Source organism: Xiphophorus maculatus, chromosome 3 (genome assembly GCF_002775205.1).
Source record: "Xiphophorus maculatus strain JP 163 A chromosome 3, X_maculatus-5.0-male, whole genome shotgun sequence".
Taxonomy (NCBI): domain Eukaryota; kingdom Metazoa; phylum Chordata; class Actinopteri; order Cyprinodontiformes; family Poeciliidae; genus Xiphophorus; species Xiphophorus maculatus.
The window spans coordinates 30844932-30857482 of NC_036445.1; the positions used below are offsets into that span (position 1 = coordinate 30844932).

The 12551-nt window shown below is 41.3% G+C and overlaps 1 protein-coding gene across 4 annotated transcripts in view; it reads right to left on the reverse strand.

The window, feature by feature from the left end:
- cdk14 (cyclin dependent kinase 14) overlaps nt 1–12551 on the reverse strand; it is a 158189-nt gene that overhangs the window by 75994 nt on the left and 69644 nt on the right. For all 4 annotated transcript variants that reach the window (XM_014473923.2, XM_005812599.2, XM_023330709.1 and 1 more), the window contains 2 exons: nt 9501–9624; nt 580–700 (listed from right to left, as the gene is read on the reverse strand). In XM_014473923.2, coding sequence (XP_014329409.2) covers nt 580–700; nt 9501–9624 — 245 coding nt within the window. The remainder of the gene's footprint in view (nt 1–579; nt 701–9500; nt 9625–12551) is intronic.

Below are 12551 nucleotides of genomic sequence, written 5' to 3' on the forward strand. Positions count from 1 at the left end.
AAGATGTCAGAAAACATGAAATATACATCTTCACTTTAAACACATCTTAATCCTTAGTCCTTCTCCATGATGCCGTTCACAACTGTTCTTAAGACTGAGACATACTGTAGTTTCTATGTTGAGCTCAGCAGGAGATCACTTCCACCTGGTTTTTTGCTAATTGCTGCTGCCGCTAGTCTGGAGGAGCTGAGGGAACTAGGGGAAGGGATCCTGGTGAAGTGTGTGTGTAGAGTAGTAGCCTTAACTACACTTACCTCAACTCTATTTGGCATATAGCCATAAATTTTCCACAAATTTTGAAAGTAAAAGATAGATTTTTTTTCAGAAACAGTTGAAACCTGTAATCCATGGGGTTGATTTCAGAAATCTACAAAAGGTTAAACTTATAGTCCTACAGTTGGTGTAGCATTTACAGCACACATAAAGTAAAGAACAGGTAGAGATAAATGGATTTCAGTTGTCTTATAATTAATTGTGTTTTTCAAGATCCCCAAAGAAAGTTATTCTAGCTCCATGTCTCTACTTCAATAAATCAAGACTAAATGAGATGAAAAAAGGCAGAAGGCAGCCAGTACCCACCACATGTCCAAGCAGGTGGAGTAGTCGGTGGATCCCAGCAGGACATCTGGAGGCCGGTACCACAGGGTCACCACCTCATTGGAGTAGGTGTGACTGGGGACTGACTTGGCCCTGGCAAGGCCTGAGAGGGGACAGGAAGCACAAACACAACAAAAACATTTCATTTAGTCTGAATCATTGGCATTTACAGTTTGCCTGGTACAGATTTTGAACCATTGTTTAGTCTGTGTAATTCTGAAACATTGAGCTCAGCACCTGATTGAAGTCTTACTACAAAGTCTTCTGAGAGACATGTCTTTAGACTGAATTTTGCATAATCAACTGAAACAAAACTAAAGTTACCGTTTCGGTGGAGATAGAGATTTAAGACCTCTGAAGTTCCAGTAAAACACAGAGAAACAAATAGCAGCCAGATAAACCCAAAGGACACATAAAACTCTTGTTTCCATGCAAATATGATGGTTACTAGGGATTTGTAGACCAACCCTACAGCAGGTGTAGAGTTTGTTCAATCTAAGGTTCATCCATGGTGATTCCATGGCTAGCCCTGCTTGTCTTACGTGAATCTTTAATGTTTCTCAGGGGTTTTATTACATTCACCAGATTCCTACTCTTCTAGCATTTATCAGTTTGGTGACAGAAACCCAGTTAATGGTAGAGCAAAGTGCAAACGCAGTGAGCTTTAATGAGGCTGATGGCATTACCCCTTTGTCTCTTCCCAAGAGTAGAAGGGCTTAATTAAAGCATTTAGCTTTGTAAAAAAAAAGAAGAAAAAAAAAACTTCCTGCCCTGCAGCAAGTCCCCTGTGAAAGGCAGGAAAAAGGGCAGAGGAGGAGAATAAATGATAGGGGGAAGAAGGTATTTAACATTTCCTTGTGTCAGAACACCCACAGGAGATGGGAGTTTCAGCCGACAGTCATTACCCACCACTGTAATTTCCACACACTGATCTAACAGAGAATGGAGGGCATCAGACCACTCATGGTGAGAGGCTATCATCTCCACCATGTGTATATGCGTGTGGGGGTGCGCGTGTGTGTGTGTGACAACTTCATGAAGGCGGTTATAGTGGTTGGAGGTTGGCATGCTTTTGTAGCTTATGCAGCTGTTGTTTGGTGGAGAAACAAAGCGTGTGTGGAAAGTCAGGATGAAGGAATACCAAGCCATCCAGCTTCCCACTGTTCCCAGCACGCCTGTCAACACTTCCAGCAGAACTATATGCTGCTGGGGCCCAGTAGGTGGCACACACACTGGTGCTGCTCCGAGGGCTTCAGGTTGAACAATGCGTTGGTCTCTGTATCTGTGTAATGACTCTCATCCATCGGCTGGCAGCAAAGCTTCGTTTTTAATTATCTAATATGTCTCTGTTTTATTTCTCAGAGATAATTTCCTCCACGACTTTGATTATATATCACATCTTTTAATCAGCTATTTTCCACATTCACTTTATTCTGCTCAGTGATGTTGGGATGATGGAAGCCAGTCCATCTTTATCTGTTTCCAAAGGTAACAGACACACATCAGGCAATAATCCAGGAGTTCCCCAACTGATAGCAAAGCCAGCTAGGTAGTATAGGATTAGCAATCAGTGACAGGTTGAAAACCAAGCTCATCAACCCTGTATTCTAAAACTTAAGCTGATAAGCTGGAGGTAATGAATAGATAGATGGATGGAAGAGCTTAACTGTAGGCTGAAATGCTAATTTTCATCATATGAGTATGCTTTAGCTAATATATGGAGTCAGTAGAGACAAAGAGTCAGGCTCTTGGCTACAGCAAAGATTTGAAGGAAAAAGTGACTAAAATGCTTGTGGTGAACCAAATACAGCTAATGACACAACAAGCATCTGCAATCAGCAAGATTGTACATGAAATTAGTGACGGAGCTGGTTCTCTGCCATCGCTGACCAAAAGCAAGTTTGTTTTCCACCCACAGACACTTTAAATGCAGCCAAAATGTCTTAGATCACCGTGTTCAGCACTCACTGGAAAATATCTCATTTGCTCAAAAGCCTAACTCCCTGAGCACACACAAAACTGGCAACATAAGTTACCACTCTCTAGCATAAGAACATGTGGTTCACCTTGGGCACATCTAGGTGGGTATGTTACAGCAGATATAATGGTAACAGAAAAGACAAATGGATTCAACCTTCCCCCTCTAAGCCCCCTGTGTCCCATCACAAAGAGGACACTACTTCAAAGGTCTGACCTTTGGATTCAAACACACTCAGACCTTCAACCACCTTCACTCGGAGCGCTTCTCCAGCTAACCTCCTTCCTGTGCAGGTAGCAGTCCAAAGGAAGGTCACACGTTAATTATACATCACTATCTTACACTCTCTTATAGGTTCAACAAAAATACAGTGGCGAGGGTGGGAGGGAGGATGACAAGGTGAAGGAGGATAGTGTAGAAAAATAAAAAGGGCTGCTTCCCTCTTTGTTTCATCATTTTGATATGGTTAGGTTGTGAAGAAGTCCTGATAAAAAAGATTCCTGAAGATGTGCCCAATTTCATGTATTTCCAACAGATTATATTATTGGAGAATTTGTAAAATATGTCTTATTAACAGACTGACCATTTTGTGTTTGACTGGACTGAGTGTCCAGTTGTAGCAAAATCATTGTGGCCCTTCACTTCCACTTTATTGATGTTTGCGGATGCGCATGTATGCACAGCTCTACAGGCTTCCTTTAGTCTCTGATTCTGTTACTTCTGCAATTTTATTATTTGTTTTAACACATCTAATCTAAAAACACTGAAATATGGCTGCTGTCAGCCACTGAAGAGAATTAGAACACACTAAAACCTTAAAATACATGCATTTATTTATTTATTTATTTCTTCTTTTCTAATTAAAGAACACATGTAAAACTGGGTTTCACCAAAGTGTTGAAATAAGTATGAATGAGTCCAATATGATAATGTTCTGGACTGAGCTCTTTTGGTCTGTTGGGTTTCAGCTCTTGAAGTGGTGAACTGGATGGAATGTATGTGTGATTGGACTGAATTGACGTTTTTTTAATAAAGTGCCTTGAGATGAGGTGTTGCGACCTGGGACTATGTAAATAAACTGAAATGTGCTGAATTAACCAAAAAAAATGAGTAAAATTGAGTAGATCAACTTTACAATCAGTCTATTCAATTTTAATTGATTTTTTCATGGAATATTGATCACTATTTGTATGTGTATTTGCTTGATGATTGTGATGACGGCATTTGACAAAATGTAATGTTTATTGCTCATTCCATAATTGGTAACTGTGAGATGTAAAGTACTTTGAACTGCTTTGTTACTGAAAATGTGCTTCACAAATAAACTTAAACTTGACTTAACATACAAGAGCTATTAAAGTAAGTAAGCCAGTGGAACCAGTATGAAGGTCATCAAAACAATTAAAAGAGTCTAAGTAACTAACTATGGTAGTCAACCAAGGCAGAAGCCCTAATGTGACCTAAGAAGGTTTTCAACTTAGTAATCAAAATTTCATAGTTAAAGGAATCGTAGGCAGCAGTGTTGCTGGGTGAATTAATGGTGGAAATATTATTATTCTATAAATCAGGGAGGGCACAAAAACAACATTTCTGGTCGATTTTCAGGTGGAAGGTTTGAGGTCACTCCTGCTCTGACCTGATGGGGGCAGTATACTCTTACTCTGATTTATAACAAAAACAACGTTTAAAGGTGACACCTTTTTTTGTTCCAGTGCTAATCTTTTTACACAGATCCCTTTGTTCAGTGAAGCAGTTTGATTAAAAACAACAGTTATTTGTGACATTTTTGATCTGACAAAGAAGCTTTTTAAATCAATTAGAAATTAGAATCCCGGTGTCTGTGTTTTGTGGCATCCCTGTCCTTAACATGCCGAGTATAAAACAGCTCAAGTAACTGATCCAAAATAATGCACATATCTACATAAACATGTTAATAAATTGGGAATACACCACCTGCCATCGTCAAAGCTCATTTGCCAACACAAAGCAGACTGTAACCCTCTCTGCATGAGGATACAGTAGTCTGTAATGAGTCAGCTCAGTAATTACCAACCACGTACATCTCAGCTGCTCATTTCAGTTTATTTCCAAGTTTGGACCAAACCACACACAGATCAGCAGCACTTCTTAACCTAATGGACTTCAAAATGACCATCTGCATGTGTGTTCAGACCCAGTGGTGCTGCTGCTGGTGCAGTGAGGCACTGGGCCGAACGTCACACCGGGGAGATCCAAACAGTCCGACCCGGATGCCTGGGACATTCCTCCAGCTCCATTGTTACATTGCTTCCCTCCTCACACATCATTATCCCAGCAGCTGTTACACCACAGAAACTCCCCACTATAACACACACACACACACACGCACACACACACACACGCACACACGTGCACACACACGCACACACACACACACACATTAGTGTAGCTACAGTAGCTCTCCTACACAGGAGAAACTAGAGTTAAGCTTAGAGATTTTTGAATGTCAGCTGAGTGTGAAACAGCTGTGTATACCTGCTCTTCTGAAGAACAGAACGATGTGAATAAATTGGACATTAATCGATAATTTTGATGATAAAATAACGTTCAGTGACGGCTTTAACATTTCAACTTTAATTTATAGAAAACACAAATTAAACTGAACTATTCAGGTAATGTAAAATTTATACAACAAAGTAATATATTTAGGTTGTTAGTGCTTTTTTCAAACAAACACTGACGGTTTTGGTGCTCATGTTGAATGACTTTTCAACAACTCCGCAAAAAAGAAAAATCTTAGTACACTTGAAATAAGACTAAACTCAAGTAATTCTCAGCAAGATATAGGATCATGTTCTAAGTCATTAATTCCTCAATAATGATGAAAACAGTGTTAGTTCCAGTGACAAATTATTTAACTTATAGCAGGACTTTCTCCATGTTTTAAGTGAAATGATAGTGAAATGAAATGCTGATCTGTGGAGTTTCCTTTTGGCTTGTGTTGGTGCTTCTGTTGGACCTGTAGCTATGCCCTACTGTGGAAAACTCCTGAATGGCAAAGGCTTCCTTTCTACAGGAATAGTAAAATATTCTTCAGTCAGAGGCTTTTTCAGATTTATTGGAATACAGACAGCTGTAGGAGACCCTTCCTGCCCTCAGCCATCAGCATTTACACAACCTCTTTGAAGAAACTTGTTAGTTACAAATTTTAATTTCCCTCTGGATCAATAAAGTATTTGAATTGAATTTATGTCTTTATAACCCAAAGAAATGCAGGAAATGATCCACTGTATTATTTCTAATTCAGTCCAGGCTGATGTTTTTGTTCTCTCTGACTGTAGCCCAACAAAAACCTACAGTACTGTCCCTAATATATCGCGGTCATTAAGAAAACAAATTTCAGTGTGAGATATTAAAGTAAGTTTTATCTGTAAATCAGTAAATTCCCCTGCTGCCTCTTACTTCACCCAGACCCTGAAGCAGCTAGCACAGCTCAGGGGGAGAAACAAAAACAGGCCTGAAATAATCACCTGTAGGTGAGGAAGGTGTGTGAACTGAGAGAGAAAAGCAGCTCTAATAGTTCACACAGCTGCTTCTACACAAACAGTACACATCAGAAGGCTTAGCTGGCCTCAATTAGCTGTGTCCTTGATATGAAACGTGGGCTCCTTAAAGGCTCATTTACAACGCTGCTGCTTGTTTCTGCTCATTAAAAAGAGAGTAAATCCACAGTGGAGCAGAGAGGAGCATCTGGACCGACCCACATCCAGCAGCGGATACGGAACCCCGGCTTCTTTGGCTGATGAGAAACTGTTGCTCTCTGGTTAGGCTGAGCCTTCTGAGCCCGCTGCACATGCAGATAAGCATGGGATGATTCAATAATAATACCAGCAGGTTTAGCAGGTAATGTCCAGCCTCTCAACTTTCTGGATTAATATCAGGCTGCAGACCCTCAAAGCCACTTTCACAACTCTGAGCTCCAGCAGTCTAATAATGCCCTTCAGTTCACACAGGCTCAGAGGAAATCCAGACTGACTTCATTTCAGTTCTTACTTGCACTAGGGTTGAATAAATGCTATTATTTAAGCGCTGCCACATTGTTTCCTGTCTTCCTCTGTGTGCTAGGGTTCCAAACGGAACAGCTCTTGTGTTGGTCCAGGAAGAGATCAATGTGATGGAGTCACAGTGGACTACTGCAAAAAAACAGCAGAGCACCACAAACTGGAGAAAACCTGGGACAAGCTTTCCTGCAAAGATGAATCCAGGAGGCTACAAACGTGTTCTACTGCCAGAGCTTGGAAATAAACTCCATTTGAAATTAAATTCTTGTTAGAATTATTGTTTCACATGCAGTGAATCAGGGTGGGACTCGAACCCATCACTAAGCCCTCTGTACCTGGGTCACACACTATACCCCCTGTGCCACCTTAAAATAAAAAAAAGTTTGTTGTTATGAGACAGGTTTTATATATCATCATAACAAGAAGGTTTTTGGTTTAATGAGATATAAAAAATACTCTCCTCTGACAGATTACTACGTGTTAAAAATACATAAAACAGTTTGCTTTGACTGTCCTCACCTTGATTCCTCTAGACGAAGAAGAGGTGCTGCTATTTTACCGTTACAATCTTTCTTATTTAAAAGAAAATATATTTTGGTTTCAATGATATACGGGTCTCATTATAGCAAGTTCTTAAAATCCTGCTAAAACAAGAAAACTTTCTTGTAATGTTTTTTGCATCTCATAACGGGAATGTTTTCCTGTTTTAACAAGATATTGTTCCTGAGTTTCTTTTCGAGCTCTGATACTTAAACGCTTCTGCACAAAATAACCCAGAACAACATCTAAAGGCCTTGGTTTAGTTAAGGTCAGAGTTCATAGTTCAACAATATAGAAAAAGAGACAAAGGCAGAAACCACGGCTGACCCAAAAGAACAAAAAGACCCGTCTCCTCCAAAGCATATCTTGATCATGTTGTGGGAAAATGTTCTGTGGACTAAGATAAAAGTGGAGTTTTGTGTTTGTGTCCTGTTACAACAGGAACAGAGCTAACGCAGAACCAGCTTCAGCCGTAATTCAGATGTCTGCAGCTCAACCAAGCAACTCTGCAGTAACACTGGAGGAGAATCAGTCTGGTCATCAGTTCTGGCAAAGCTTGTATTTTTCAGCATGATAATGACCTGATGCTCACCAGCAAGACAATAAAAAATAAACCCAAAAAACTAGACACACAGAAAGAATAAACAGAAGGGATCGCGCTCCAGCTGTAGGGATTATTTTATATACTGCAGAGTAAATGTGGCGAAGCTGCAACGACTCAGACAGAGACTTCAGGAAGATGACAGCTAGAGCTGTCATAAGGATGAACATGATCCACAAAGATGAAATTGAAAAACAAAAGCAGAGGATTAAAATACAAGATTGATTTCTATAATTAAAGGAATTCAGGAAGGTTGTCTAGAAACTCCTCACATACTGTATGAAGTTTAAGGAACTTTGAGATTCAAGAGAGAAGAAGATGAAGAAAAGGAAATCCCAAGGGACGGGATTTTACAGTTGATTTGTTGATGACAAACCCCATTCTAGTCAAAGTTTTTCATTATGCCCTACTATGTAATAATATCCCAGTTATGTGATTGGAGGTTTCATGTCAGTGACCTGCAGGGAGAAGAGATGAGATGCTAACCACTGTGGGTCAGGCTGGTCATGTTAAGAGTAACAACCCGACTTCTATCTTCACTCGCTGTCTGCTGCCTGTCACTGATGGATGCAGCACTCTGCCGCCTCCCATCACGAGCCTCAGCTTCCTCTCCATTTACGCCCCCCACCCATCCTTTATGCAGACCCCAGCCAGAGCCACAGGCCTCAGCTGTGGACTGTTAGTATTCTTGCTGCCAAGCAGAGACCCCCAGGGGCTCTGGAGGCACACACACCCCACCCTCTTCGTCTGGCCCCCTTCTGGCCAGGCCTGACTGTGTGTGTGAGTGGGCGTGTGGGGGGGGTGCGTGGGTGTGGGTGGCCGTGTGTGGGCAGGAGTGTGCGGATGTGTAGGTGTGTGCTGATGAGCTTCCGCCACAGTGGGATTTTCATATTTGCTCATTTGGTATTTTGTCCATTATTTTTCTCTTCCTCATTTCCTTCTTAATAATGTTTCTGCACTAATACAAGGTTTGCATTATTGATGAAGCACACACAAACACACACACACACACACACCCGCCCACACACACACACACCCGCGCACCCCTACACACGCACGCACACACCCCAATCCTCCTCCCATCTGTCTTGGAATAGAGGGATAGAGGGGCGGAAGGGTGCAGAAGATGGATGGGCAGAGAGAAGGAGGAAATGAGTGGAGAGATAAAAAGGGTGTGTTGGACAAAAGACACGCCTGGATGGACGGATGGATGGATGGATGGGCAGACAGATGGATGGACAGACAGATGGACAATGCTAAATGAGGCAGCCTGGCCAGTTTGTCCCACCAGGAAGTCACAAAGTAGACTTACTATACATGAATCCAAGCCATATGGTATTATGTGGGTAGGTTCAAAAACACACAGACCAGAGGCAGGGAACTGATTGACTCATACATTTACTTGAATCAAGGAACTTTTGCCATTTTTTGCGTGTGCTTGTAAGAAAAACATCAAATGTGTCTGTTTGGGAGGGTTATGAAGGAAGCATCTTCTCTCTTAAAACAACAGAGCATCATGGGTTGGGTTTGCAAAGCTGCATCTGAATGAAACGAAAGACGTCTGGAACAATGTCATGACCAAACAAGAAGAAAGTAGAAATGTTTGGCCATGATGCACAGCACCACATTTGGAGAGAACCAAACACAGCAAAGTAGCACAAACGCTATGTGCTAACTCTTATACACAGAGACAAAGGGAGAAAATTAGCATCAACATCAGAGCATCAGTTTGCAGTCCACTCACCGAAGTCAGCGAGTTTTAGCTCTCCAGTGTCACTGATGAGCAGGTTCTGTGGTTTCAGGTCGCGGTGGAGGATGTAACTCTGGTGAATGTAGGACAGGCCTCTCAACAACTGGAACAAGAAAAGCTGGAGAAACAACAGAAAAATAAATTAACAAAGGGAAGCAAGTCTGTTTATAAAACACAACAAACAAGTCTGTTGTTTCATCTCCTTTCAGCAGTTGCATCCATCTGAATGCAACTGAACTTCCACGTCTCTGGAGGCTCAGGACTTTAGTCAGTGTTATCTGGACAGATTCCTTCATTTGTCAGAAGCATTAGCAACTGACACAGAGGCAGGACCACAATCACTAGCTGTGTTTCCTTTAACAGTCCATGGAATCGGCAAATTGAAATTCTGAAAATTAATTTGCTCAATGAAAACACACAAATTTAAAAAAAACTCAGGTTTAGAGTGGTTTTTCAACCATACCGAAATAGATGCATTTCACAAAATTGCAATGGAAACACTTTTTTAGAATCATACCAGTCAAGTGATCAACAACCTGATGTTACTACTGGTAAAACCATGAAGAAGACGACGGGAAGTAGTAGGAAGATGATGGTTTGTTTTGGGGTTTTTTTGGACACCACCAGAGCTCTCACAGCATCACACCTCATTAAAAGTTGTGTGTCATTGCAATGTGTTGAACCCATAGCTCTTCTGTAAAATGGCCGACTACAATTTCCCCAAAACACCACATACGTAGACACTCCAACACTCCTCTGATAGATGATGAACGCTAGTGTCATGGCTGAATATATCTCATGTAACTGTTTACATCAGTCACTGCCATTAGTTTTAATGACTTAAGCTTTCTCTATTGTGATTTAAATGTCATATCTTGTTTGATGGAAACACCGCAATTGCAGAATTGTGTTTTTTCAATATTAGGAGAATATAGACAAAGATTAAAATGGAAATGCATCGACTAACTCTTCCAGTTTACTTACTGCAGTGATTGGTCAGAGCAACGTTTTATTTCTTCATAATCACGGCCTCTACTCTATATTTACTCTGTATGTATTACACCTTTAGGAAAAAAACAGAGTGAAAAGTAGAACTGTGTCAGGATGTGATAGATGTTGCTGAAAGGTTGGCATGCCGGGTTTCTGAGATTCGTTACTGCAAAGGGAGGAAAATCGATGGAGGGGAGCATGAGAGGACTGCTGACAACACGGAGGAAACGGCTCACTGCTGGAAGACAATCTGACCTTTGAACCAGAAGGGAGATTTTATTCATTCCTCACTACATTGGGACATGTCTCTGTTTGCATCAGTTGCACTGCTGCATATTGGATTTTTTAATCAACTGAGCTGCATGCAAATAAAAACTGTAGCGAATGAATTTACTGTGGTGATGTGCTGAAAGCTTCTGCTTCCCTTTGAGCTTGCTTATATCTTTCTGCTTCGAAGAGAATTTTTATTTGGTTTGCAATTCAAATCTGAGGATGTGTGGCTGAGTTTGGAATTAATGTGGTGTGGTATGACCCAGTCAGAACTGAGGTGACAGGAACTGTCATTTTTGTACTCTAGAATAAAGTCAGCTCTATTACTGCAAGCAGATTGGTTGTAATACAAGCCCATGTCATCACTCCTCCACTGCTGTGCTAACAAACTGCTTATTTGTCCCAAATTCCTGCCTGATTTTAGCCAAACAACTCTACTTTTGATATGACGCAGGACCAAAGAACAGAGAAGGAGGAAGTTCAAAGCATCTCTTCCATCATAAGACAGAGATTTAAAGAGAAGCAGCAAAAGCAGATGAGGAGGATTAGCAGAGCTTGTGACTGCATCATCCAGGACATGTTAATGTGGAATATAATCTCTGCTGCCTGGATGTTGAGCTGTTAGCATATTATACAGCAACAGAAACACAGCTGCACCGGGTGTTTGCTAATTGCTGCTGCCACTAGTCTGGAGGAGCTGAGTCACAGGAAGGAGTCCACTATGAAGCAGAAGCTTGTTTTCTGGTCCACGGATGGTTGCCGTGGGAGATTAAAGAATTTCTCATCAGCAGCAGTAGCACTCCAGGTATGTTTTTAATGAGGGAATAGCATTATAACATGATGTAAAGCTCAAAAGATTGGATTTTACATATTACTGCCCCTTTTACAAACAACTGTCGCACCAATGAGACACATCACTCAGCTCCAGGAAGTGCATCATGAGGATTTTTCTTGTTTATAGTCATAATGTTTTGGCAGATTGGTCTATTTCAGATGATTTGTTTCCTGCATTTGCTAATTAAACACATACAATTAAAATGGGTCTTTTACTGTATTAAAATGCCCAGAAAAATTGTATCAAAATGTCTGAATTCACATCCACTGACATGCCAAGCAGGAAGATTGAATTACATTTAAATTTACATTTTTAATCCCAGTTAAAGCGCTGCACCGTTTCACAACGCTCCTCAAGCCGCCTTCAGCGATCTTCAACCCAACGCAAAGCGCCAACAAAAATGCTGTTTTTAACACGTTTCCTTCATAAAGTACCTGCTGCTGTCACTCTGACGTCTTCAAGAGGTAAACAAAGCCCTGAAACCAGAGTCAGAGCTTGTTTTCCTTTTTGTGCCTCTGAGATCTGGCGGCACATCACCCCGCTTCTGTAGACACGTCAGTCAACAAATAACGAGGCATGCGCCACACAGCTCTTCATTTTATTCCAATTCCAGCAATCCACTCTCGTCTCTCTCCTCTCACTGATACTCTAGTTGTGGCCAATTAAGCTGATTGAAGCACCATGGAGTCCAATCAGGGACGGGGGCCTTGTCTGGCATCTGGAGCCACCGGGTCAACAGCTTACTATTCCTCCACTCTGCGGGGCAGAGACGAGCCACGGTGAGGAAAATTAGCATAGAAGTGTGTGTGTTTGCTCATGTATATCAAAGACCCTGGTGAAAAACTCTCACCCTGTCATGGCTCGGATAAAAAGGAAAGAAAACTCTCTTTTCTTGCCCTCTCTCTTCAAACCGGGCGTGATTCTTTTTCTGCTGCAAACACCTGAGTTCT